The following is a 25,493-nucleotide window of genomic DNA, read 5'->3' on the forward strand; positions in this document are numbered from 1 at the left end:
CAGCGGTTGCCTAGAAAACCCAACCACCATAAAAGACTACTTTTTGTGCTTGTATTAGCACGTTTGGTTAGAATTGGTCATTAACTCAGCCAACATGTATTGAGAATTCCTGAACTCTAGTCCTTGGCTGCATATGGGTGATGTAAGAATGAATGGATCAGGATTGTTGTTCAAAGGTGCCCTTTGAAGAGCTGGAAAGGTGGCTCAGTGGCTAACAGTATTTGTGCTCTTGCAGAAGATCAGAGTTCAATTCCTAACACCCGTGTCTGGGTGGTTCATAATCATCTGTAATTCCAGCTCAAGAGGATCCAATGCCCTCTTCTGGCCTCCTTGTGCACCTGCACACACACACACACACACACACACACACACACACACACACACAAACACACACACACACACACGAGAGAGAGAGAGAGAGAGAGAGAGAGAGAGAGAGAGAGAGAGAGAGAGGGAGAAATATTTTTCAAAAGACTTCCCCTTTGTGAGGTGTACATGTTTTACCTGATCTAAAGCTGGGAAAACTTAGGCACAAAAAATCTGGCTTCCCACATCTGTCTGCAAATCCTTTGAAAGTAGAGGTTGGTTTTCTCACTTGTACTGAAGCTTCCAATAAATATATTTCACCATTCCTGCCAGAGATTTACAGAAAAATCAAGAGATGAAATAGGGGACACATTGACATCATGTTGTAAAGACAAATGAAAACAACCAAATGAGGAAGAGTGAAGGCTCTTCCTTCAGAGCTGTACACGCATAGCTCGGTGTTATCTGTGTTTTCTCAAATGCGATAGAAGAGTGGGAAGGTGCCATGAAAAGCAGAGGCTTCAAGCACTCCCTGGTGGGAGGCTGCTGGTGCTGGAAGCCATGCATTGTGTGTGATGGTCAGAAAGACAGACCTGATTTAGTGCAAGCTAACATACAAGGTTGGAATAGAGGAGGAGCTGGGATCCTGAGAAGACTGTAGGTCAGAATTCTGGATTTTTTTTATTTATGCAATTATTTTTATTTATTCTTTTAAATGTTTGTCATGTTTTTAAAGTTTTCATGCAATATATATTTTATCATATTCTTTCCCTTCCCCCGAAATCCTTCCAGATCCTCCCTATCTCCCTATCTATGAAACTTCATTTTCTTTTTATCTCTCAAATATATATATACACACACACACACACAAAATTATATATATATATCACCAAACCATAACAAAAACAATATACAAAAATACTATTGAGGGGCTGGAGAGATGGCTCAGAGGTTAAGAGCACCGACTGCTCTTTCACAGGTACTGAGTTCAATTCCCAGCACCCACATGGTGGCTCACAACCATCTGTAATGAGATCTGGCACCCTCTTCTGTATACATAATAAATAAATAAATCTTAAAAAAATACTATTGAGTTCATTTTGTGATGGTCTTCTACTTCTGAGCATAGGCCCTGCCCTGGAGTGTGGTTGATATACCCAGAGTCACTACATTGGAGAAAACTTACTATTTCTCTCCTAGAAGGTATCAATTACAAATACTTTCTTGGTTAGGGGTGGGACTTTGTGTCCCTTTCCCGTTCTCTGTGCTGGGGCTTTGCCTGGCTTGAATCTGGGCAGGTCTTGACCATGCTGTCACAGTCTTTGTGAGTTCATGTAAGCATCGGCCCTATCGTGTCAGGAAGAAGATGTTTCTTTGAGGTCACCCACCACCTCTGGCTCTTATGATCTTTCTCCTCTTCTGCATAGATCTCTGGGCCTTGAGGAAAGGAGATTGATAAAGAGACCCAATTTAGGACTGAGTTTCACTTTCTGTGCATTTTCCAATTGTAGGTCTCTGTATTAATTATCATTTACTTCAAGAAAAAATTTCCCTGATAGAGGTTGAACAGTGCCCTGATATATGGGTATAACAATGTCATTAGGAGTCATTTTGTTATTATATTCCTTTAGCCAAATAATAGCCATAGATTTTTCCCCTAGACCCATATAGTCTCAGATTCTTGGCCACTTTAGCAGTATCATGCATGAGTTTCATCTGATACAGTGGACCTAAAGTGGTTGGGAGGATGGAGAGATGGTTCAGTGGTTAAGAGTGTTTGTTGCTCTTCCAAAGGAACTAGGTTTGGTTCCCTACACCCAGAGGATCTATCACCCTCTTCTGGCCTCTGCGCTCAGGTATACATACCCATCCACATTCACACATGGACACAACACATGCAATCAACAATTAAAAACAGTTTTGTTTTGTTTTTATAAAAAGTGTTTGGTTACTCCCATAATATTATGCCAATAATTCTGCTTCATTTGGCTGAACATGTATCCTGCATTCCTTCAGTCTCTCAACATAAAAAGAAACTTAATCACCACACCAAAACTTGACTTGTCTTGATATAGACCTCAAGGTAAAACTTCCAAGCAAATAATTTCTCACTGTTAAACATTGAGATCCAAAGATTTCCTAGACAGGCTTACACACATATAGAAGGTGAGAAACCCCCTTATGTGTCTTCAAGTAGAAGACTCTAGAAGGACAGTGAACTCGAATTTCTAAGCTCTGATGAGTTGATAGTCAAGATTCCAGTCCAAGTCCCAAGGTTTGAAAGCCAGGAGTACCCAGGTCAGAAGGAGATCAAAGGCCCAGGTCTATCAGCCAGGCAAAGCACAAATGCGATCTTCCTATGCTTCTCTGTCCTCTTCCAGCCCTCAGTGGGTTGGTGGTGGATGGACACCACCTCAGTATGTCAGCTTTGAAAGCCACCTTCCTTCACATGGCATGCTCTTGAGCACTGCTGGAGTGTGTAGTCTGTCCCTCTATGGCTGAGTCCATTGTCTGGTTGTATCACTTGGCTTATCCATTCTGGGGTTTGCTAGTCACCTAGCCCACTTTACTTGTAAACTCAAGGTCAGTGAGAGGTTCTGACTGTACAAACAAGGTGAATGATGCCTGTTGAACAGCAGCTAAGGCCGTCCTCTGGTCTCCACACACATGCACACAAATATGCTCCTGCACATACATACACTTGCACATATACATGCTTACGTGCACTAAAAGATACACTCCAAAACTGGCATGCTCAAGTCTGTAGCTAGCCATACCTAAGACCCTCAGAGTGATGCTGTTTGCCCTGTTAGCTTTTACGTTCCAAGATTTAAGAATGATCTGTTCTCCAGTGATTCCCAGACTCTCTTGAAACACTATGACAGGTTTTGTTAGTAAAGTATAAGCTTGGACACTTGTTAGAAGCCTAACCCATCCTCAATGTGTCAGGGCACTGCAGATAAGCTTGGAACCATGTTCCCTCCCAGAATCCACAGTCCACAGTTAGGCCTGTAGTGAATCCAAGTTTTCCTGAGTTTTCTGTAATAAGTCATCAGAGAGCTTTCTTCCAGCACACAGAAATTTTTGTGGAAAAAAAACCTTGATGGCCATATAAAAATCACACTTCTGAATTTTTAGTGCACAAAATAGTGGTTTATAAGAAAAGTGCTTTTAAAATGTTTTGAACCTTACTAGGACATGCTCAATTTTAAAGGGTCTTAAGAGCCAAGAGAGGTACGTGGTATTAACCACTCTATTGATGTTCAAGATGACGAGTGTTTCTGAGCTTCATAAAAATAATTATAGACAAAAACAATATGGTGTCAGACATTTGCTTGAAAACAATTAAAATACAGGGAGGGTAAAGGCAATCAAGCATATGAAGGCGTTAAGCCAGCAGTATCAGCCTTAGTCACAAACGAAGATGGGTGGTGGGGACATGAACTCACTACTAGAGCCTTCTTTCTCCTTTTGTGTGTGTTTGAATTTTCCTGTCATTGTTTTTACAAAAATCCTTACAGATTGACTATGAAAGGTGATATTTTATACAAAGATAAGCATTATAACCTTAGCTAGATGCTATATTCACAAAAATGAATATTTGTCCTTATCAAAAATGCCAGTGTCTTCTACATGAGAAATTAGGAGTAGGGTCTTGGTGAGGCTGTTCTTGGTGGAGAGAAGCCTGGCCATCATGCTGAGGCCCGAGCTCTAGTGCTGGCTGAGCATAAAAACATGGTGGGAGTAGGTAAAAGACCCCTCTTCATTAAGCTGTTTCTTGTGTATGAATGGAGAAAATCAGGCAGCTCTCTTCTAATACCCTTCCCTGGGGAATAAGGTAAAAACCCCCGCTGGATTGAAACTCGGCCTTTGCTTTCTCCTCTCAAGGCTGGATGCCCAGGGCCTGGGGCAGTTCCTGGCCACAGGGGCGGTCAATTATACTTGTTCCTTCAATGAACCAGTGTGTTGCCTTTTTCAAAACCCATTTTCTCATCTGAACCTACTTCTTCCCTACAATGAAAGGAGGACCAGGTCCAAAGCCAAGCTGAAACCTTTCAATGTTTTCAGTCACTCTGTGAAGCCAGAAAGTGGCAGCAGCCACCAGTTCTGCCTTCATTAGCAGCATGGAGGGAAAATCAACAACCTGTGTCCAGTGTCTGCTCACTGCCCTTCAGGGGCTTCTACCTAACTCAAGATAAGGAGCAGAACCTTTCATGATGAGCAGAGTTCCACACGGCCCAGCATCACCACCATGCCCACTGGTCATTCCCAGCGGCCTCCATTCATCCTCTTCTACATCAGGCACTCAAGAGAGAGAGAGAGAGAGACGTATCTGGATCTCAGGTCTTCAGGGTCCTCTCTTGGCCCCGCCTTGTAGGTGTGACAGTTACCAAAGCCTCAATGGGGGTTGGAACTTCCAGATCAAAGCTGGAATGGCTACCCACTACAGTGTTCTCTCAGTCTGGCAGTATTTTCCTTCTCCTCTGCCTGGCAGTACTTACTCCTGTTTCGTATTAAGATCATATTATTCTCTTAGACAGATATCCTCTGAACCATACACTCAACTGTGTTACCTATGAAACACCCAATAATCCCTTCTCTGTGTTTTCAGAACACTCTCCAAAGTTCATTGAGTTGATTAAAGTTCTGTTCTTCCCATGAAATAAATAAAAAAAAAAAACCAAGTTCATCTTTCTCTCACTTGTTGGTTGATTCTTCCCTGCTTTTTCATGACCTAACAAGAAAATTCTTCAGCTTTCTGGTAATATTAGATATAAGAACATCTCAGCTAGTCTGTCTGATTCAGCTTCAGATACTAAAAAAAAAAAAAAAAAAAAAAAAATGTAAAACCAATATCTAGTTCACATCCAACACAAAACCTGCTCTTTCTCCATGGCTTCAGCTCGATGTGGAATGCTCTTCCACCACCTACTTCCTGCCCCTACAACTCCCTCCCACTTCTGGTGCCTCTACACTCAGCTCAGAAGGTGTAACAGAGTTAGAAGAAAATGATCGAATTACCTAAGTGGTGCTTCTACACACGCTTCCTGGCTTTCAGAGCCTGCTACATACTCCAAGCATTCAAATGTTGACTCTGTCAAGTAAAGTGCATTAGCAGGTCACCAGAAATATCCTGGGAACCCTATGCTTTACAACATACTGGTATGGACAATTCACTTCCCAAACTGATATCCAGTGAGACCCCCAGACCAGCTCAGCGTCTTGTGTCCTGGGGGAACTCCCGGTTGTAATTGAAGGCCTGGTAGATATAGCCCAGATCTATCTAGCTTCTCAGTGCTTTCATGTCCTGAATACTTGCCTCTCCATAGCTGGCCCTGCTCTGCTCTCTCATTTCAAGTCAACCTTTGCTGTCCAAATGCTTACTGTCTACAGCCAAGGAAGACACCCAGACTGGGAGTCCAACTTCCTGCAGTCTCTGACCAGATACCTGCAAGACTGTCAGTCACCACTCAGGTGACATCAAATATGAAGGGGAGAACCAGGTTCCTGCTGGTACCTCCTAACCTGTCAAGTGATTTCTTTGAGGTTTTTGTCAATTGCACATTGAAAATGGATGAGAGTACATGTCAGAATCTTCTGATTTTCAGTGAACTTTCAGAAGGTACTTGGACACTTATAGTCCATTTTTCTCTGTCTTAATTCAACTGAAATTCCAGGATGATGGGAATCCTTAACATCCTGTCAATCACAGTTCTAGGACTATTTGATGAATGCTTATCTTCTCCACTCAATTTTGACTCCATAAGCATTCTCTATGTTTGTTGAAAGTCAAGAATTCAGCCCCATATGGTACTAGAACAACAAGATGAGGTTGTAAATAAAAGAATAAGATGAGTGACAGGTGAAAGTTCCCAAAGCCAACCTACCCATCAGTATGACCCAAAGAGCTTTGAAAAAATATAAAGCTTATTCTTATCCATTGTTGTGATAGTTTAGTAGATCTGGTTTAGAAACACAGAGATAGGATTCATAGAAAGGTCCGAATAACGTGTTAGGAGAGTTCAGGAGAGTCTCATAATTGCTTGAAAATATCATGGAGAGATTCTAGGGGAAACAGTGATGAGAAAGGGCCTAGAGAGGATTTGGGTCATCAGGACCTGAAGCAGCCACATGGAATATCATTAGCAAGACTCTGAGGCTAGAATGACAAGATTTGATTTCTAAGAGAGCTCAGTGAATCTGTGGAGAGGAGGAGAAGCCCAAATCTGTGAAGCCCACCAGACTTCAGAAACTTGGGTGCAGAAGCTTGGTCTTGTATAGTTAGCAACATCCTAAGAAGAAAATACGTATCATGGTAGCACATGGTAACTATGGATCAGGCTCCCTATGGTAGTTAAAGAAGGACAAGAAAATAGAGTGAGAATTGAAGGACCTAATGCTTGCTCTCTGCTCATTAAATATCAGCTAGAACCATCTTTCTAAAGCAATTCTGGTTACTAACAAAATGACGTGCATGCGTGTATGTGTTTGTATGTGTGTGTCCAGTGGTGTAATGAACCACCTTAGATCCACCAGTTCTTAGGCCAGTTCTGAAGGCCAGTTCTGCACACAGCTTGCCAATTTTGTATTATGTGAATGTCATGCTGGTAGCTTCGAATTGGCTATAGTGGAGTATGCAAATGAAGGAAACTATAGCAACTACAGTTACGAATTTCATTTTTCTCTTTTTTGAGAGCTTGAGTTACCAGAATGCTGCTTGGTATTCTGGGAACATTGGCTGTACTTGAATGAGCTTAACTCAATTAAGTGGAAAAGTAAATAAAAACTTTAAGAAAGTAATAGTTTGATCTGGGAGAAAAAAAAATTAAACGCTTAGGAAAAAAACCGAGTAAGACCTTGGCCTTGAGGCAAGTATCAGGTAAAAATGGAATCCGGGGTGTTACTCTAAGCCAAGGTTCCCTTCAGCCTGTTTTCTACCCATAACTTTTTACCCATGCTTCTGAAATAAGTGTAAAAATAACTGCATGAAATAGACCTAAAAATTACTGTCTACATGTGAGTTCTGAACATGCTAAGAGAGCATTTCAAAGATTTGTACTCTCTAGAGAGAGAAGTTCAAGGAAGGTATAGACTGTGTTAAGTTATCTGAAATGAAAAGTGATTTTAGAAAGGACAAAAATCAAATATTGAATGGCATAAAAAATACCATGATCTTTCAAATATATGATAAATATTTGCACATAAAATGTGGTAAACACTAGCCAGGTATAGTGGTTCATGCCTTTAATCCCAGCACTAGGGAGGCAGAGACAGACCAATTTTTGTGAGTTCAAGACCAGGTTGGTCTACAGAGTGAGTTTCAGAAAAACCAGGGCTACATAGTGAGACCCTGACTCAGGAAAAAATTATGGTAAACACAAGTGTGGAGGCTGAGGTCTGTGGTATCCAGAAGATGAAAAAGCAATGACTAGGTTTGATCAGAGGAAGATGTAGAATTACATGTGTAGACGTGTAGAAATAACACATTGAACATCATTAATGAGGACAGTTACTATGTGTTCACCAAAGATCTTTAATGTAACACTAGAAGGAGATCAGAGAAGTTGTGAATGGAACTGAGAGCAAATGTAAGTATCCATGAATTATACCAATTAGTAGCTAACTGAAGGCAGAGGATAAGAACACACCTCCCAGCTGAGCAGGTCCCATACATCTTTAATCCCAGCACTGAGGATACAGAGGCAGGTGGATATCTGTGAGTTCAAGGCCAGTCTGGTATACAGAATGAGTTCCAGGACAGCTAGAGCTACATGGTGAGACACTGTCTTGAAAAAAAAAAATACACATCCCCAGTTACTGGTTAACAAACTAGTTCCTCAGCAGAGATTATTTCATTCCAGACAGTTGGAAAAACCCATTAAAGAAGTCAACACTTGGGGAAAAAAACTAATAATTAACTAATTAAGAGGCTGGATCACCTAAAATTAAGCTTGTCTGTGGCTGACACTGATGCACTCTATTAGCACGTCAAGAACTGTAAGGAAACGTACAAATAATTAAGCACAAGCATTTTATTTGAGGACGAGAAGTAAACCTAGGCACTCTCTACAACTAGGAGTCTACACTGACTTAGAAAATGAAATAGCTGGCTGATGTTTAAGACTTTGTTTGCACATGCCATGATGGTGTTCATGTTTTGAAAGTCAACAAAGTTAAAGGACCTATGCTCCAGCTTGGAGGATGGATAGTTAAAGGTAGTGTAAATCTCATAGGAATGGTGGTCCACTTACAGTTTTGGCCAAATCTGTGATCGGTGTTCAATTCCGGACTCTAGGGGGAAAAAAGGAAGAAAAAAAAAAACTCTTACAATTAGACAATTAGAATTCATATTGTTGAGAAGAATTGGGAGGAAAACAGGATAAAAGCAAGCTTTTTATCACATAATTTCCATAAATGCTGTCATGTATTACAAATTGCTGTTGCCAAGGAGATATAAGAAATACATATCAGATGGGAACAAGGACGTTGATTACAGCAACGTTGAACTAGTCAGGCTTTAGAGACACACTCTACCTTTGGATTTGCTAGGAAATGTTGTCTATACAAGCAACAATGGAGTCTGTATCTCCCTCTTTTAAAACACGCAATCATTTGTCTATTCCACAAAGAACAAAGAGAACATTAATACAGTTCTCATAGCCCTCTCTTTTGTAGTACAGAGAATAGAATGAATGGCCCGCTTCCTGCCATATTTGCCAAGAGTGGGGATGACAGTCCTTGGTCCCCATCTAAAAACCCTCACATAGTAAATTATTCTTTTCTCTAAGCTAACAACCAATTCCAGTAGGTGAGTAATTCTTTTCCCAGAACCATCTTATAGGAAAATCAATGAAAAAAGGAAAAAAAATTAAATAAGCAAATCTTTTAAAAAGGCCACAGCAAGAGAGATGGTAACCTTCCAAACTTACCAGTCAAGGAAAGCCGGCACTTACAGCTTGTCCCAAACAAAACCATAATTTTAACTGATCCCTGAGTTGAGCCTCGCTGGATGAATGACTTCCAGGGCCTCTGGCTCTTTGGGACTAAGCGAGAAGATTATTTTTAGTACAACTATTTGGAAATCTTTGAGAACTTGGACCTGCTGTTCTGTCTGGTACCAAGGCAAGTTTCTCACTGAGCTCTCAGGAAAGATCCTGACTTGTGTACATTGGGAATCCTGCAGCAACCCACCCTCCCAGAGCACGGTATGGTGTTTATTCTCTTTTTCAGAACTTTGGCAAATGTAGAGATCATGGTCCATCTTCATTATGATGGAGTCTTTGGCTCAGTGTGCAAGTAGCTCTTTAGGAAGGATGAAGGAAGTGAAGACCTAGCTCTGAATCTCTGACACTGGCTTCTTTGCCATGGACAATGGTCTCTGGCCCTTGGCTCTCCTGCAGACCATCACAAAGGGGTCCATGATTGGGTGATACAGACTAGGGGTTAGTTAGTGTGTAGACTCTAAAAATTTTTGCAAATGTCCAAGTTTCTTTTTTCACTGCTCCTCCATCATAGCACTTTACACAGAGCAGCCAAAACTGTAAATCAGGAGCTGTTGTAGAAAATCCTAATGACTATGTATCTTTTCATTCAACTTTTGTTGAGATTCTACTGTAGCTCAGCCTGTCATATATGTCAAGAATAGGGAGTCTATGTGTTGCTAGGGAAATGAACAAGCAAATAGGTATAAAACTGGTTGTGTGGCCTTAAGGGGGTATGCATAGGTCCAGCAGAAGGGACCTCATTTAAATGTGGTCTGCATTCCCAGTTCTACACAAGAAAATGGGACCTGCAAGGAGCTAAGGGGCTCATCAGAGAAAGAATGGGGTTTAGAAGCTCCGGTTTCCATCCTGTCCCAAGCTCATAGCCCCTCCTATTGAAGCAAGAAGAAGAGATTCTGATATTGAGCAATGTCTACCTCAGAGGCCAAGGGGAGGTCGAGTTCTGGCCCTTCTCAGTAACCTTTCCTGTTCCTAATGATTTCCAGGCAGAGCATTTTTGGAACTTGAATTAATTGACTCCAGTCTTCTGTCATGAGGTAATAGATGAGCATCCAGTGTTTCTGACAAGATGTCAGTTCAAATCCTAGCTGCGCCATTTTGTGAATTATAAAAATTTTGTCTCTGTGATTGGGACTTGTCTAGGAAAGTTGAATAAAAGAAATCTTATAGTATCTGTCCTTTTTCTGACTTGAGTGTTTTATGATATAATGCCTTGAAAGCCCATCCACGTTGTGCATTCATTAATATGTCTTGTAATTTTCAAAGCTGTCGCATATGTGTGTCACAGCTTATTTATCTGTTAGTTAGCACTTAGGTTGCTCCTTTTAGTAGCTGTGAATGCTGCTGCCATGAACATGAATATGCAAATATCAGTTTGAGTCCCTGTGCTTAATTCTTTGTGGTATATTCCCAGAACTGGAGTCCATACTTGACCATATTTGAGTCCTTGAAGTATTTTCTAGCATTTGTATTCTTATGAATAATATTTTCTATTCTTAGGACAAAAATCACTCTATTTACCAAGAAATCTCAAACTACATATATATTTTCCAGAGGCTCAATCTTTACATTGACTTAATCAATGCCTCCCTGAGTGTTTCTTATGGATAATTTGGCAAGAAAGGATTCTATGACTAAAAAATATGCATGCTACTATATACCACATCCTCCCTTAAAGATTCAGAATATGTATTTACATGAAAAGTCTGGTATATACATGTGTTTTAAATGTATGTTTTAAAATCTAAAAACATGTCACTTTGTTATCTCTAAAGAAAAAGTTAGAGTAGAAAGTCATTTACATTTAGCATTCAGAGCCTGTCTGAGATTAGCATTATATCCAGAGCTTTGATTTTCTAAATCCAAAGAAGCATAAAAGTGGAAAAAAATACATGTCAGTACATATTCTACATAAATTTGCATAATTCAAGCCAATGCTTGAAAGCATATTGCAAGAGAGGGGACTGCTAATGGAGATGTTTTCTCCTGAGGATTTTAAACATATTCTAAGGTTGGATTATAATGTGTAGTGAGTCGTATACTTTGATTAGTTTTATGCTGTGCAAATTATGTCTTTTCAAGCTGTCCAAAATCATTATAATGTAAAGTTTTGACTCGTGTGGTTTATTCTCAGTCTAAACAACCAAATTCCTTGTGATGCTTTAAATTCAGGGCAGTAGATGAAAATGGGTTGTTCAGGAAATGGTGCTGGAAATGTGCAGGTGTATTGCTTCCTCACAGTTTTTAATCAGGAAAACCTGGTGGACCAAATTTTCATATATGATAAAATAAAATGTGAGAATTGGAATAAATATAAAATTATGATTAGTATCCTGTAGTGGGGGAAACCTTCCAAACACAATAAATTAAACTTTAGAAAAGTTTTAATAATAAAAACATTTTAAATGTATGTGAACACAGGAGCTGGAGAGATGGCTCAGGGCTTAAGAGTTCTTGGTGCTCTTTCAGAGGATCCAGGTTTGGTTTATAGCACCCATGTCAAGCTTACAAATGCCTATAACTTCAGCTCCAGGGGATCCAACATCTCTAGCCTGTTCAGGTACTTACACTCACACACATGTACCTACACACTGAGACACATAATAAAAAGAAAATAAATCTTTTCAAAAGTGAGGAAAACCTAGAAAAACATTTTTTGTATTCGTCATAAAGCATATGAGATAGGTAAATATAAATATTCATTATACTAATATTTGTAATAGCAAAAGAAACTACCCCAAATTTCCATTGGCAGAACAATACTTAAATATAACATATGCATATGACTGATATCCTAGAGTCCCTGAAACAAAAGGAATGTGGTGCATCTATGTGAAGAGATGTCAATATAGATAGATGCACTAAGTCCTCTATCCAAAGGTTCCACATGCCGGCATTCAATGAATCACAGAAAAACAGTAAGTAATAATTGTTTATTAATTATCTGCTGCACATGTGCAGACTTTTTATTATTATTCTGTAAACAGTTCAACTGTTTACAAACATTCTTGTTATGTTAGATATTAGAAGTAATCTAGTGGTAAATGACTTGTAGATGTAACCAACCATCTTATTAAATAAGAAACACAGAACCAATGTAAAAGAGAAAGCCAAGAGGTCAGAGCTCAGAGCTAAAATCTCACTCTTCCTCCTGCAGTGGTCCTAGCTCTCTGAAAGAGAACTACTTCCTGTGTGTGTCTTTTCATAGTCTTTTTGTTCTGCCTTCTCATTGGTTGTAAACCCAAACACGTGACTGCCTCATCACTGCCTGTAAGTACAGCCCTCTAGGTCTTAAAGGCATATGTCTCCAATGCTGGCTGTATCCCTGAACACACAGAGATCTATGGGATTAAAGGCGTGCGCCACCACCGCCACACTATTTCTATGGCTCTAATAGCTCTGACCCCCGGGCAACTTTATTTATTAACATACAATTAAAATCACATTTCAGTACAAATAGAATACCACCAATGACCCCAAGTATATAGGACAGTGTGCATGGGTTATATGAAAGCACAACACCAACTGTTGTCAGGGCCTTGAGCCTCTTTGGCTCTTGGTATCTATGGTAGGGTGATGGTCTTGGAACAAATTCCCCACAAACATGGCTCATGTGAGAGTAAAATGAGAATGCTATCTACAGAACGCTAACTTGGAAAGGACACACAAGAAGTAGGCAGCAGGACTCATCTCCAGGGAAGAAACTAGTATTTAGGAGACAGAAAAACAACATTAGATTCACTTATAATTTTGTACCTCTTTCCTTTTGATCTTAATAAAAACATTATCCACATACACAAAAAAAGTTTAATATGTTTAAGGCCTTCAGGCTATATAAAACTAAATCAGTTCAGCTCTTAATGTATAGTCTTAATCACAGCAAAAAGAACCCATGGGTCCAGGAAAAACATTTGAACCTTCTTTTCCTTCTTTGTCTTATAATAGTCTCATAATTTCTCACTAGTTTTTCTTCCCACAGAACTCATGACTCATCTTCCAAAAGTCTCTTCTCCCAACTTGGATGTTTGTGTTAAATGCTGTTTTGGTGATGGGACTCATCGATAAATAAGAGAAAGATCCATGCCTTTGTGTAGTTTGGATGCTGTGGGTCCTATCTGAAAGAAATACATACCACAAAATAAAGACAGGGATCATTTAGTGGGCTGAGATGAGAAATGCCATGGGAAAAAGAAATGAAGCAGGAAGAGGGAGGGTTGGGGATAGAAGAGAGAGCTTTGCAATATTAAATAAGATGAAACTGGTTGTACTGAACAAGATGACATATGAGAAAGATCTCAAGAAAGGGATGAGGAATTAAGCCATATGGTCATCTTGGTGCAAGAGTTTTACTCAAAAGGAGACCAAAATGATCCCAAGGTGGGTAATACCAGATACCTTTCAGGGACACGGAGGAATCCACTGAAACTAGAACTGGAACTGAGGAATAAAATGAAAGATAAAGTCACAGAGTGTAAAGAGGGCTGTGAGGATCAAGCAGATCTTGTAGACGTGGCAATGTTGACTCTTAAAGGGAACTAAGAGCCACTGTGGTGAGAAGCCACTGTGGTTTCCCATGGTAACCCACACTCTCTCATCTTCATGCATGAACTGAGTCCTGAGACTTGCATGGACACTCACCATCATGCCATGTCATGCAGTGAGTACCACAGCACCTTGCTCCTCCCTGCAGGTGACTGTTAATACATCATCATCTTGAGTGATACTCAGAGGTCCTGACTGGAGCTGTAAGTAAGCATTTAGACTCCCATACCAGACAGTTCTCTGGTGCTTTTGTCAAGGAAAAGCAGTCCATTCCTTCAATGATAACACTGTTTCAGTGGCTTTATTAATTCCTCCTTTGACCATATGCTGCTGCTTCCAGTGAAGTATTCTTTCTCCCAAGCACATTCCATACTACCTGCTTCCTTTGTCTACTGTTAACCAGCTCCCCAGTTCACTCTTTTTCCATAATGCTCCTATGAAGACTTTTACACCACCACCAGTGCCTGGGCTCCCCAAAGCTCCTTTTCTCCCAATATTCTCAAGTCCTTCTCAGAAATACCTCTTGACCTCAGTTGTCAGCCTTTGGTGTTTTGTATGTATATGGTTAAAAGCCTCCTGAACATCCTCAGGAACTGGCATTTTAATCAAGGTATCCAGTTTTAACGAGAGCAAAGATTGCACATAGGATGCTCCTATTATTTTTGTCTTAGTCTTCTTCAAAACAGCACATATCTTTTTTCTAAAATAAAAAAATCATACACAAGTATAATGCATTTTGATCATAGCCATTCCATTTCCCACCATGCTCCCCCACATCTCTTTCCAATTCATTCTCTCTCTCTCTCTCTCGCTCTCTCTCTCTCTCTCTCTCTCTCTCTCTCTTTCTCATATATATATAGATAATTATATATTATATAGATATAAAAATTATTATATATGTACATAACACCACACATGTGTGTATGCATATATATATATATATATATATATATATATATATATATATATATATATTAGTGTTGTCTATATGTACATGAGTTTAAGGCTGACCATTAGGGCTTAGACAACATATCATGGGGCTTGTCTCTTCAGAAAACTGACTTTCCCTCTCAGCAGCCATAGGCTGCCTGTAGCTTCTCAACTGGGGGTGGGGCAGGGACTACTGTGAGCCTTACCCCTACCCACATTTGGGATGTTGACAAGTGTGCTCTTCTGGAGGTCTTGGCAGGCAGCCATAGATGTTGAGAGTATGTGGGAACAACACCCCTGCCATGTCCAGCCGAAACTCTTCTGCAGCAGTCCTCGGGTCCTCTGGCTCTTACCATCTTTCTGGTCCCTCTTCATGAAGTTCTCTGAAGGGCTCCTATTGCTATCAGAACCACAGGATTTGTCAAAAGTACCTTAATCCCATTTGAACACCAGGATCAGTGGTTTGAGGTTGGTACTGGCCCTGTTTGGAGTGTGATTTAACACAATGTTTCCAGTGTTAGAAGTTTGATCCCACTGTGGTGGTTATGAGAGGCAAAGGGAGCTCTAAGGGCTGGAGCCCAGAGCAAAGTCACATAATAGGCCCTGTCCATTGTTCTGGCTTCCTGTCTCCCCACCCCACCCCCACCTTGATACTATATGTCATGGTATGATGCAGTAACGATGGCCTTTGAGAGAGCCTGTGCCATGTGGCATTTTCAGTCCTCAGATTTTCAGCCTCCAGACTGTTAACTAAATAAACCTCTTTCCCTTGTGAACCCCTTGCCTCAGGCATTTTATTACAGTAGCGAAACACAGACTGATATAATATGGTATGGCAGGTCCAGCACATAGAAAATGACGAAAGTGTTTTAATCCTTGGATAGAGGATCTGGTAACACTGGATATATTGTTTAAGCATTTTTGATAAGATCTCTAAGACTTTCAATTATTCCAAAGTCTCATGTACATTTATTAGGTTATTAATCCTGAGTTGGGGCAAATTTTGGGGGGTATAATTCCAAGATGTTACAATCTTTCCATGGACACCATAAAGGTAGTGTGCCTTTTAAATTTTCTGGGGTGGATGTCAAAAATGGCATCTGATCACTTTTCCCATATTTTATTAATATTCCCCTTCAAAGAGTATTGTCCAGATCAACCACTATGAAGATTCGGTATGAAAACAGAGGCCCAACCATTCAAAAACTACTCGTGTACACAACTCACAGAAACACCTGTGTGCATTCTCCCATTAAAGAAACTGCTCATCCTAAGAATGAAAAATCAGGTCTCCCCAGCTTATGCCACCCTCCCATGACTTTAGCCTGTATGCCAGGGTGTCATACTAATAAATCATTCATTACTCTGTGCATCCAGGCTCTGTGGAGCAAGAAGCCAAGTCCTATTAGGTTAGACTTGAAGAGACCTGTATCTACTTCACACAGTGCACATGGCACTATGCATGATTTAAGTTCACACAGCTCTTTAATCGACCCCCAGTGCTAACAGTTTAATGGGACACAGAGGCATTATAGCCTGCAGATTTTAAATTAAAGTTTCAGACTCCCTCAGGACATGCACAGTACTGCAATTAACACTAATTGGCATTACACATGATTAACAAGTGGAAAACATGGTTTTTCTGAAAATGCTTCTTTTCTCCCATGAATCTAAGAACCTGATGGATGCATACAAAGATGAGTAGGATGATACCCAGCATGTGTTACATTAGCACAACTCTGTAAACAACTTCTATACACGCAAGAGAGGAGAGAGAAAGACAGTAATTAACGTTACAGATAATTGGTCCTATAAGTGCTTTAAATGTTACACGAAAAACAAAGTTCTAAATCACAGGATTGGCACAATATCACATTTCTTCACAACACAGACGCACACAAGACTAGAAATATGTATATACTGAACTATAAAGGACAATTAATTATCTCAGTAGTGGCAACTGTGCCATTGTTTATCTGAGTTATTTGAATGTGTTGTTTTATAATGCAAAAAGGGAAGGTTGTTTTGCCAAATGCATCCATTCTTGCAGAATAAATGCAGCAAAGAGGTGTGTTTAGAACGTTTTCATCCCTCATCTATGTCAGTCCCTGTATTAGGCACTGGGGAGTCTGCGTCAATGATGGATTGACAGCTTTTTAAATCATGAGAGGAAGCAGGGTTCTCGACGTGAGGAAAATCAAATGTTGGAGGAGGCTGCCGCGCACGCCCATCCTTCGGTTCACACCAACTCCGTCGTGCCGAAGCCCCTCCCTGGAGAGTGCACTGATGTCTTTACTTCTCTTCTAGAGCCCAAGATGATTGTCCTGCTCTACGTGACAAGTCTTGCCATCTGTGCCAGTGGACAACCTCGGGGCAATCAGGCCAAGGGGGAGAGCTACTCTCCAAGGTACATCTGCAGCATTCCTGGCTTACCTGGCCCCCCAGGCCCTCCTGGAGCCAATGGCTCCCCTGGGCCCCATGGTCGCATCGGCCTTCCTGGAAGGGATGGTAGAGATGGCAGGAAAGGAGAGAAAGGCGAAAAGGGCACCGCAGGTAAGGAAAGATGGGGCTCTGCGAACACCCCCTCCGCCCCTCCTTAACCCCCTCCCTCTTCTCAGCGGGAACTGCTCCTTCAGTCACTTCTCTAGTCACCTTCCTTAATCATACATAACAATTGGCTTTACCCTGCCTATGCTTCAGATGCTACTTGAACGCTTTCCAGCCTTAGTGACAACTTTCTCGGGTGGACATTGTAACGTCGGGAAGGTAAGAAACCCAAGCCTGGTTAAAGGCACTGCAGGAGATGAGCATAGACGGGAATGCACTGCGCATGACCGCTGGAGCTGGACTTGCAACAACTGACGCCTGGAACTATGGGGCAATGACTGGATGCGTGGAAGTTTGAACAGACAAATGGGCCAGAGCAGGGAAAGAATTGGAATTTGGAAACTCGGTTTACCACCCTGCTCAGAGCTAATGTTCTAAACAAATATTCCTCAAGGTCTCCTGGATTTTTCCTTGTATACAGCTAGAAGAACAATAGTGTCATATAGCCGGCCTTTCCCCGCTCAGCACTCTCCCACCTGCCCTGTTCCCTCTTTGAGAAAGGAGAATTGTCCTCTAGTCCTCGATAATTCTCAGGCTTTCCCTCCTACAGACAAGTTAGCCTGGGAAGCTTGCCAGACTCCACAGTCCTTCAGAGAAAACCAAATTGAAATTCTCCAGAGGTTGTGTTAACTCTACAAGAGGAAAGGATTTGGAATCAATCTTTGAAAATGCGCTTCTGAGTGTACAAGTTAGACAAAAGATAAGAAGGAAAAAAACACATAGATCTAAAAAATATGCCTCTACCCAATCACCACACGTGATTTACTGGGGTTCTGCGACACAGTGCCACAGTATATATCCAGATTATTGGCTAATGTGTCATTTCCAAACACTCCATGCAGAACGTATGAGGCAAATCAATAGCTGTCAGATGCGTGAGCGTTGTTCAATATTAAAGAACCTTATGTAAAGATTCAATGTCAGATAAACCTTGGATTTGGAGCTTAAATGTAGTTATTCAAAGGTGGCTGTCTATAAGGCAGCTCATGTGAATACAAATTATTACTGAGCCATGATTATAAATATCATTAAAATTCTATGACACAGAGATTATAGTTCTGTATGACTGACCTTTTCAGCTTGCTGTGTCTGGAAGGAAGAGTGTAGTGGCTGATCATACAAGCATTGGCACCAGAGAAACAGACTCAAACCTTGGCTCTTTCAGTTAACTTTACTTAACATCCTTGAGCAAGTAGCCTCCTTGAGCTTCATTTGTAAATTGGCAATAGTAAGGGCAATTGTGAAGTTTAAAGGTAGCCATATATGCAGAACGTCCTATAGAATAATTACCACATGCTTAGTACTTGGTAAATGCTATATATTGTTAATTATTAAATTTTGATCCACAGGTCAAAGATAAGTCTGTGGCCGCCCAAAGCCACAGAGTAAACAAAAAAAAAATGATTAATATATCCATCAGGTAGTTCCACTGTTATTTCAGATAGGATTTAATAATCCTTAAATGCTACAGTTTTAGCCCTATGAGGTCAAGGATAGTCCTATATACATCAATTTATTCATCCCTCTATGTATCCATGCACTATTTACCCAGAAATATTTTTGTGTACCTCTAACTACCAACTTTTATTTCTAGGGAATGCTTTTCATCCTCCACACCAATGTCATTTAGTGCTGAATAATTTTAATGGCAGGGTGAGGTGTTCAGTGTGGTCTTTGACAGCATGTCCCTGGATATCAGTGGCATACCTCTCTCAACTGTAGCAACCAAAACTGGCTCTAGACCAGTGGTTCTCAACCTGTGGTCTGTGACCCCTTTGGGAGTCAAATGACCCTTTCACAGGGGTTGCATATCATATATCATGCATATCAGATATTTGCATTATGATTCATAACAGTGGCAAAATTACAGTTATGGAGTAGCACCAAAAATAATTTTATGGTTGAGTGTCACTACAATGTGAGGAACTGTATTAAAGGGTTGCAGCATTAGAAAGGTTGAGAACCACTGCTCTAGACATTGCAAACTGTTCCCAGGGACTCAGCTGCTTGAGAAAGTGTGCTAGTCACTGGTATCATAGATATTTGTCAGGGAGTGAAGGGAAAGGATTATCTAAGTACATCACTGCAGTAATTCTAAATACTGAACATCTATTAAGAATTCACTATGTGTTGGGAATTTATTATGTTAATATTCACCATTATAGTCTACAGTAACTGTAACATACAATAAAATAACGCTACAAGTAAAACCATTGAGATTCAAAAATAAAGTGACTTTTCCAACCAAAGATTATGCAAATCCAACAGCTACACCTGAGGCTATACACAGCTCAGAGAGGACAGGTGGACCTGACTAAAATTGTGAAGAGAGGCACATATCACTCAGAAACCACATTTGCAAAGTGGCTGGCAAATGAGTCCACGCCTGGGAAGTTCTTTCCAGTGCTTCCTCTCTAGTAACAGCACCAAGTCTTTTCATTTGTGCACCCTTCTTGGATACCAGACTGCCATCACCTCACCAAGTCCAGGCAGAACTAACTGTATTCTTCTTCCAACTTTGTTACCCTAAGCTAGAAATGAAGAGATTATTACACCAAATTATAAATTCTCTGCAAAAACATATCTCACTGGTCTGTAGCAAGCATTATATATATATATATATATATATATATATATATATATATATATATATATATGAATATTAATCACATTCAATTAAATCCAAATGCATGCTCATTCAAATATTGCCACAACTATGTCCTAAAGCATTCTTATATCTTTTGGTTGTGAGCTTAGCCTTTAACAGCTGAGCCATCTCTCAAGCCTTCTTGAAGCTTTCTTCATTCCAGTTTAATATAAAGATTTTAGTATGTAGCCAGGCAGTGGTAGCACACTCAGGAGGCAGAAGCACCCTGATCTCTGTGAGTTCGAGGCCAGCCTGGGCTACACAGTGAGTTCCAGAAAAGGCGCAAAGCTACACAGAGAAACCCTGTCTCAAAAAAACAAAACAAAACAACAAAAAAAAGATTTTAGTATGTATAAGCCTATCACACTGTGCCCCTATCACATATGAGAGTCTTCAGACATTACATGGTTCTAAACATAAGGTAGATGTATGGATGGATGCATAAATCCACTGATGGAAGGAAGGAAAGAAAGAAGGACAGATAGATGGCTAGATAGATGATGCATGAATGAAAGGAAGGATAAAGTCATTCTAAAGAGAAAATCTAGGTAGGCCCCTTTGAGGGAGAACTAAAGCAACTCTATATGGCTAAGGTTCAGTACATACACATAGTTTAATCCTTAATGCATAATGATTTATCCTTTGTTTTTCCTCCTGAGTATATAGTCTCCTGGTATATGGGAAAATTCTCCATATAAAAAAAGGAAGAAGTCAAATATATATATATGTATGTATATATATATATATATATATATATATATATATATGATTTATTTATTTACTATGTATACAGTGCTCTGCCTGCATGCCAGAAGAGGACACCAGATCTCATTATAATAGTTGTGAGCCATATTGTGGTTGCTGAGAATTGAACTCAGGACCTCTGGAAGAGCAGTCAGTGCTCTTAACCTCTGAGCCATCTTTCCAGCCTCCATACACATTATTGCTGCATTTACTCTATGACTAGGTGATCTGCAGTTCAGGGTATTAACTATGTATTACAAGGAAAAAATTAAGCACTAAGATTGTAAACAGTTCCTCATATTTATAATTTGCATTTCGGTATTTATGAGCTGTTCTCAATAAGTTTTCAAGAGGGTGAGACCTCAAGCAACCTATGCAAAACCTTTATTTCAATGACTGGGCAGCCTAAGCCAGGAAGACTTAGACCTTCTTCAGATTCACTACCCAGTCCACAGCTGAAGTGCGTTCTGTCTCAGGCATGCCCAGTCACTGTTGACTGTGTTGCCTGCTAAGTTGGAGTAGACTTATATCCAATATCTTTGTATTCCAAATAGAGCCCTTGAAACAAGAAGAGGAGTGACTAACCCAGAATCTTATAAGCAGCATGATTTGAGTTTGTAACAAAGTCCTATGGTTACAATTGTCAGTGAAACATAAATGGTTTCATTATTGTATTGGAGATCAGTGATGATGGCAGAAAAGGTTAAGCTACTATTGAAGCTCAAATCCAGATTTCAGACTTTGTGGTCTTTGATTCGTGAATGACAAAAGAATCTTCTACTCCCTTTCTACCCCAAAGAAGCAAGCACTGATGAAGCTCAGACTGTTAGGACTTTGTTTCAGGAGACACCTATCATGTGGGTTCTGCTTGGACCAGTCGAGTTTCAACTTAACAGGACCGTCTGAGTTAAGGGGACATGACTGTTGTTGATAAAAATGCTGATCTTGTCTCACCGACAGCAGTGACATTCACTGACAATAACCTCCATGTGTCATAAACTGCTGCACAGCCATTTCATAAGGATTAAAGCACTGTGCTTGACATTTTGAGGGTAAAGCTTTAATTCTCCTAAACTTTACATTACCAAGATATTTCCTTGTTAATCTTGCCAATTAACAGGAAAAAAGATTCAAGTTATCACATGCATGCACTGAAGTATGTACAGCACTCCAATAATTGATAGCAAAGCACCAGCAAGATAAAGGGCTTAGCTGAGTAAGAGTCCCTGAGAAGAAAACCATGGTTACAAGTGAAACCAGGCCATTAACAATACATTTCCTGAATGACAAATATATATATATATATATAACTGAAGACCAACAATTTGGATACTTTGGATGGAAATACTATTATCCAATTATCCAAGTACTATTTATGACATGGATTTGGTCACAAAATTAAAACCTTTTATTACACTAAATATTGCTGTTTTATAAAAGAAGAAGTCAATTTTGCTGATGGCTTTCAATTAAGATCATTTTTTCTCTAGCCTCTAGTTAACCTGCAGATGTAAAGATTTGGACATGCAGAAAATAATCCTATACAGTGGCTTAAAAATTCTTACACATCCATTGTTTTTTCTATATGTAAGGGGCCCCAGAGAGGTTAGGAGTTACGTTTAAAGTGATACATTCAGTGGAAGAGCCAGCTGCAGGGTAAGAGGCATTTAGATGGAGGGGAGAAAGACACCATAAGGTTGGGAAGGCTTAGGATCCTTCTAATCCTAATGCATAATCGAGTCCCTTTGCCTCCTCGGGACTCTTCTTTCTCCTCCAAAAGCAGAACTGAAGAATGGTGAAAGCAGCCATCACTTTTCAGTTACAGTAGCATATGACACCCCAATGTTCCAGGTTCACTCAAAGTTTACAGGGTCAACCAAACCCACTCCCCTCAAGGATGGGGTGCCCAGACTCCAGAGTTGGGCAGGCATGTGCTCAGATCGCAGCTCCATCACTTAGTAGCTCTGTTCTCTTGATTCAGTTTCTTTCTCTGCAATGAAGTTAACAATTCTTAGTTTTTAAAGTTGTTGTGAGATTTAAATATGATAATGTGTGCAAATGAAACATTTAAATTGGTCCTTGTATATAGGAAATAGTTGATAAATAGCAAATTTGATCTTGATTAATTATTTTATTATTAACACTAACAGGGATAGAGTGAGACAAAGACTAAGCTGTCTCCAAAGCATCGTCTGGTTCTGTCTCCCCTCGGGACTCACTGTAGGAAAAATACCAGCATGCTCTCTGATGTCTTTCTGTAGTGACAAGTATCTGAATGTGATTAATATGCACCAGGTGATATGTCTTCAAAATAACAGTTTATTAGTCTAATTAGTCTAGGTCTACTTGAAGTCTCAAATACTGGAGAAAACCTATGTGAAGTTTTTCTATTTTCATTTTTAGTATATCAATGATTTCCAAATGCCTTTTAATTAGCAGGAAGCTGTTGATAGTTTACTAACAAGATATGATTGGAGTGTGTTAGCAGTGTGTAGGGATGTTGTGTGTGACTCTCTAGAAGAACTATTAATTTAGCTATGAATTGTTTTTGAAGGTCTAAAAGGTAAGACTGGACCCCTGGGCCTCGCTGGTGAAAAAGGAGACCAAGGAGAGACTGGGAAGAAAGGACCCATGGGACCAGAGGGGGAGAAAGGAGAAGTTGGTCCAGCTGGGCCTCCTGGGCCAAAGGGAGACCGAGGAGATCAAGGGGACCCAGGACTGCCTGGAGTATGCAGATGTGGGAGCATCGTGCTCAAATCTGCCTTTTCAGTTGGCATCACAACCAGCTACCCAGAAGAAAGGCTACCCATCGTATTTAACAAGGTCCTCTTCAATGAGGGGGAACACTACAACCCGACCACAGGGAAGTTCATCTGTGCTTTCCCGGGGATCTATTACTTTTCTTATGATATCACATTGGCCAATAAGCACCTAGCAATTGGGCTGGTGCACAATGGGCAGTACCGAATAAGGACCTTTGATGCCAACACAGGGAACCATGATGTGGCTTCAGGGTCCACAGTCATCTACCTACAGCCAGAAGATGAGGTCTGGCTGGAGATCTTCTTCAATGACCAGAATGGCCTCTTCTCAGACCCAGGCTGGGCAGACAGCTTATTCTCTGGATTTCTCCTCTACGTTGACACAGATTACCTGGATTCTTTATCAGAAGACGATGAGCTGTGACCTGGACTGCAGACATGAATGTTACATCATGAACACCATGAAGGCTTACACTTTGATTCAATCTGGGGAGCTGGAAGGTGGAGCAAGTGAGAAGAGGATTCAGAAACTCCTTTTACAGACAGCTCTGGCAGAATTTATCAAAATAAGGCAAACCACCGACCAGTTGAAATCACAACAAAACTAATGGTATAGAATAGCCCCAAACACGAAACCCTTGAAAGTAATGATGATAAATATTTAAGAAAATTAAAGATAATTTTAACAAATTTGAATGCCCTTAAAGATACAACCAGTGGGTAGTGGCCCTGACTCATTAAACATTCATAAAACTCCAGTTTTGTTTGTTATTTAGGATAATCATAACATTACAGACAAATTCTTTGACAATTCTCAAGAGTCAAAGAAAAGCAAGATTAAGAATTTTCTAACAAATTAAAATGGAGTGATAAATTATTTATTCCTTTATGCTTTTATATGTACACTCCACAACTCTGTGTGTGTATGTATGTGCGCATGTGCGTGTGTGTGTGTGTGTGTGTGTGTGTGTGTGTGTGTGTGTGTGTGTGTGTGTGTGTAAGCCAGAAGACAACATCAGCTGTCACTCCTCAGGTGCCGTCCATCTTGTTCTTTGAGTCAGAGAGTTCACTGAACCCGAGCTCACTTCTCTGGGTCGCCTGGCTGACTAGTGAGCCCCAGAGACTCCCTGTTCTCATCTCTCCCACACAAGGACTACAAGCACATGCCACCATGCCTGGCTTGTTTATACACGGGTTCTGGGGGATCAAACTCAGGTCCTTGGGATTATGAAGCACACACTTTACTGACTATGCTATCAACTCGGCGCTTAGCAGCTCTTTATTGAGACTGTGTGGGGTAGACACTGAGTGCAGGGCAGACCCTGAGTGCTGATCAGTCCCAAAGGCAGCAAAAACAGTCGTAGCCTTATTTCAGGCAGACTAGTGTGTGGTGAGCACTCTGCCCCAGTTGTATGTTATGAGCACCATGCCAACCAGATTGATTCGATGCCAGGGACACACAGGAAAACACTAGGCATGCCAAGGTATGTTTCTATGGGTGCAATTAATGCAGAGGAAATAAGGGATCAGCATCTGCATTCTCCTCATACCGCATGACATATCAGCGTAATAACAGCATTGAAAAGGAGTGAAAGACAGAAACAGGGGAAGCCTGAGAAGGGAAAAGGAAGTAATGATTGGAGAGAAATGGGCATTAACCCAGTGCTTTAACCTGGTAGTTTTCTAGCACAAAGTGGGTTTCTTCCAAGCAAGGGCACCACTTAAATTATTGGGGGAAAATGTTTCTCTAGAATTACCTAGAATTAGAATGCAGCGAAGCATGTGTCCCCAGACTTGTGAATGAGGTGGGATGGAGACTGAACAGGGAGAAGGGAGGCTGAATGTCGGCTATTAGTCTTCCAAGCCTCTCCCTTCCTTGTTAGCACTTGCTGCGTGCTGAGATTCTCTGCTTAATCTCAGCCATGATTCTGTCTTAAGTACCCCTCCTTAGAT

General features: G+C 40.5%; 1 protein-coding gene across 4 annotated transcripts in view; it reads left to right on the forward strand.

Moving 5' to 3' along the window:
- The window catches only part of C1qtnf7 (C1q and TNF related 7), a 103,109-nt gene extending 78,692 nt beyond the window's left edge, over nucleotides 1-24,417 (forward strand). For 3 of the 4 annotated variants that reach the window (XM_076546228.1, XM_006995395.4, XM_076546229.1), the window contains exons 2-3: nucleotides 17,088-17,333; nucleotides 23,333-24,417. In XM_076546228.1, the coding sequence (XP_076402343.1) occupies nucleotides 17,096-17,333; nucleotides 23,333-23,964 (870 nt within the window). In that variant the 5' untranslated portion in view covers nucleotides 17,088-17,095 and the 3' untranslated portion in view covers nucleotides 23,965-24,417. Of the gene's footprint in view, nucleotides 1-9,333; nucleotides 9,513-17,087; nucleotides 17,334-23,332 lie in introns of those variants that run through there. The other variant, XM_042285936.2, reaches the window with a different exon arrangement.
- The last annotated feature ends 1,076 nt before the right edge of the window (nucleotides 24,418-25,493 follow it).

Source organism: Peromyscus maniculatus, chromosome 10, assembly GCF_049852395.1.
Source record: "Peromyscus maniculatus bairdii isolate BWxNUB_F1_BW_parent chromosome 10, HU_Pman_BW_mat_3.1, whole genome shotgun sequence".
Classification (NCBI taxonomy): domain Eukaryota; kingdom Metazoa; phylum Chordata; class Mammalia; order Rodentia; family Cricetidae; genus Peromyscus; species Peromyscus maniculatus.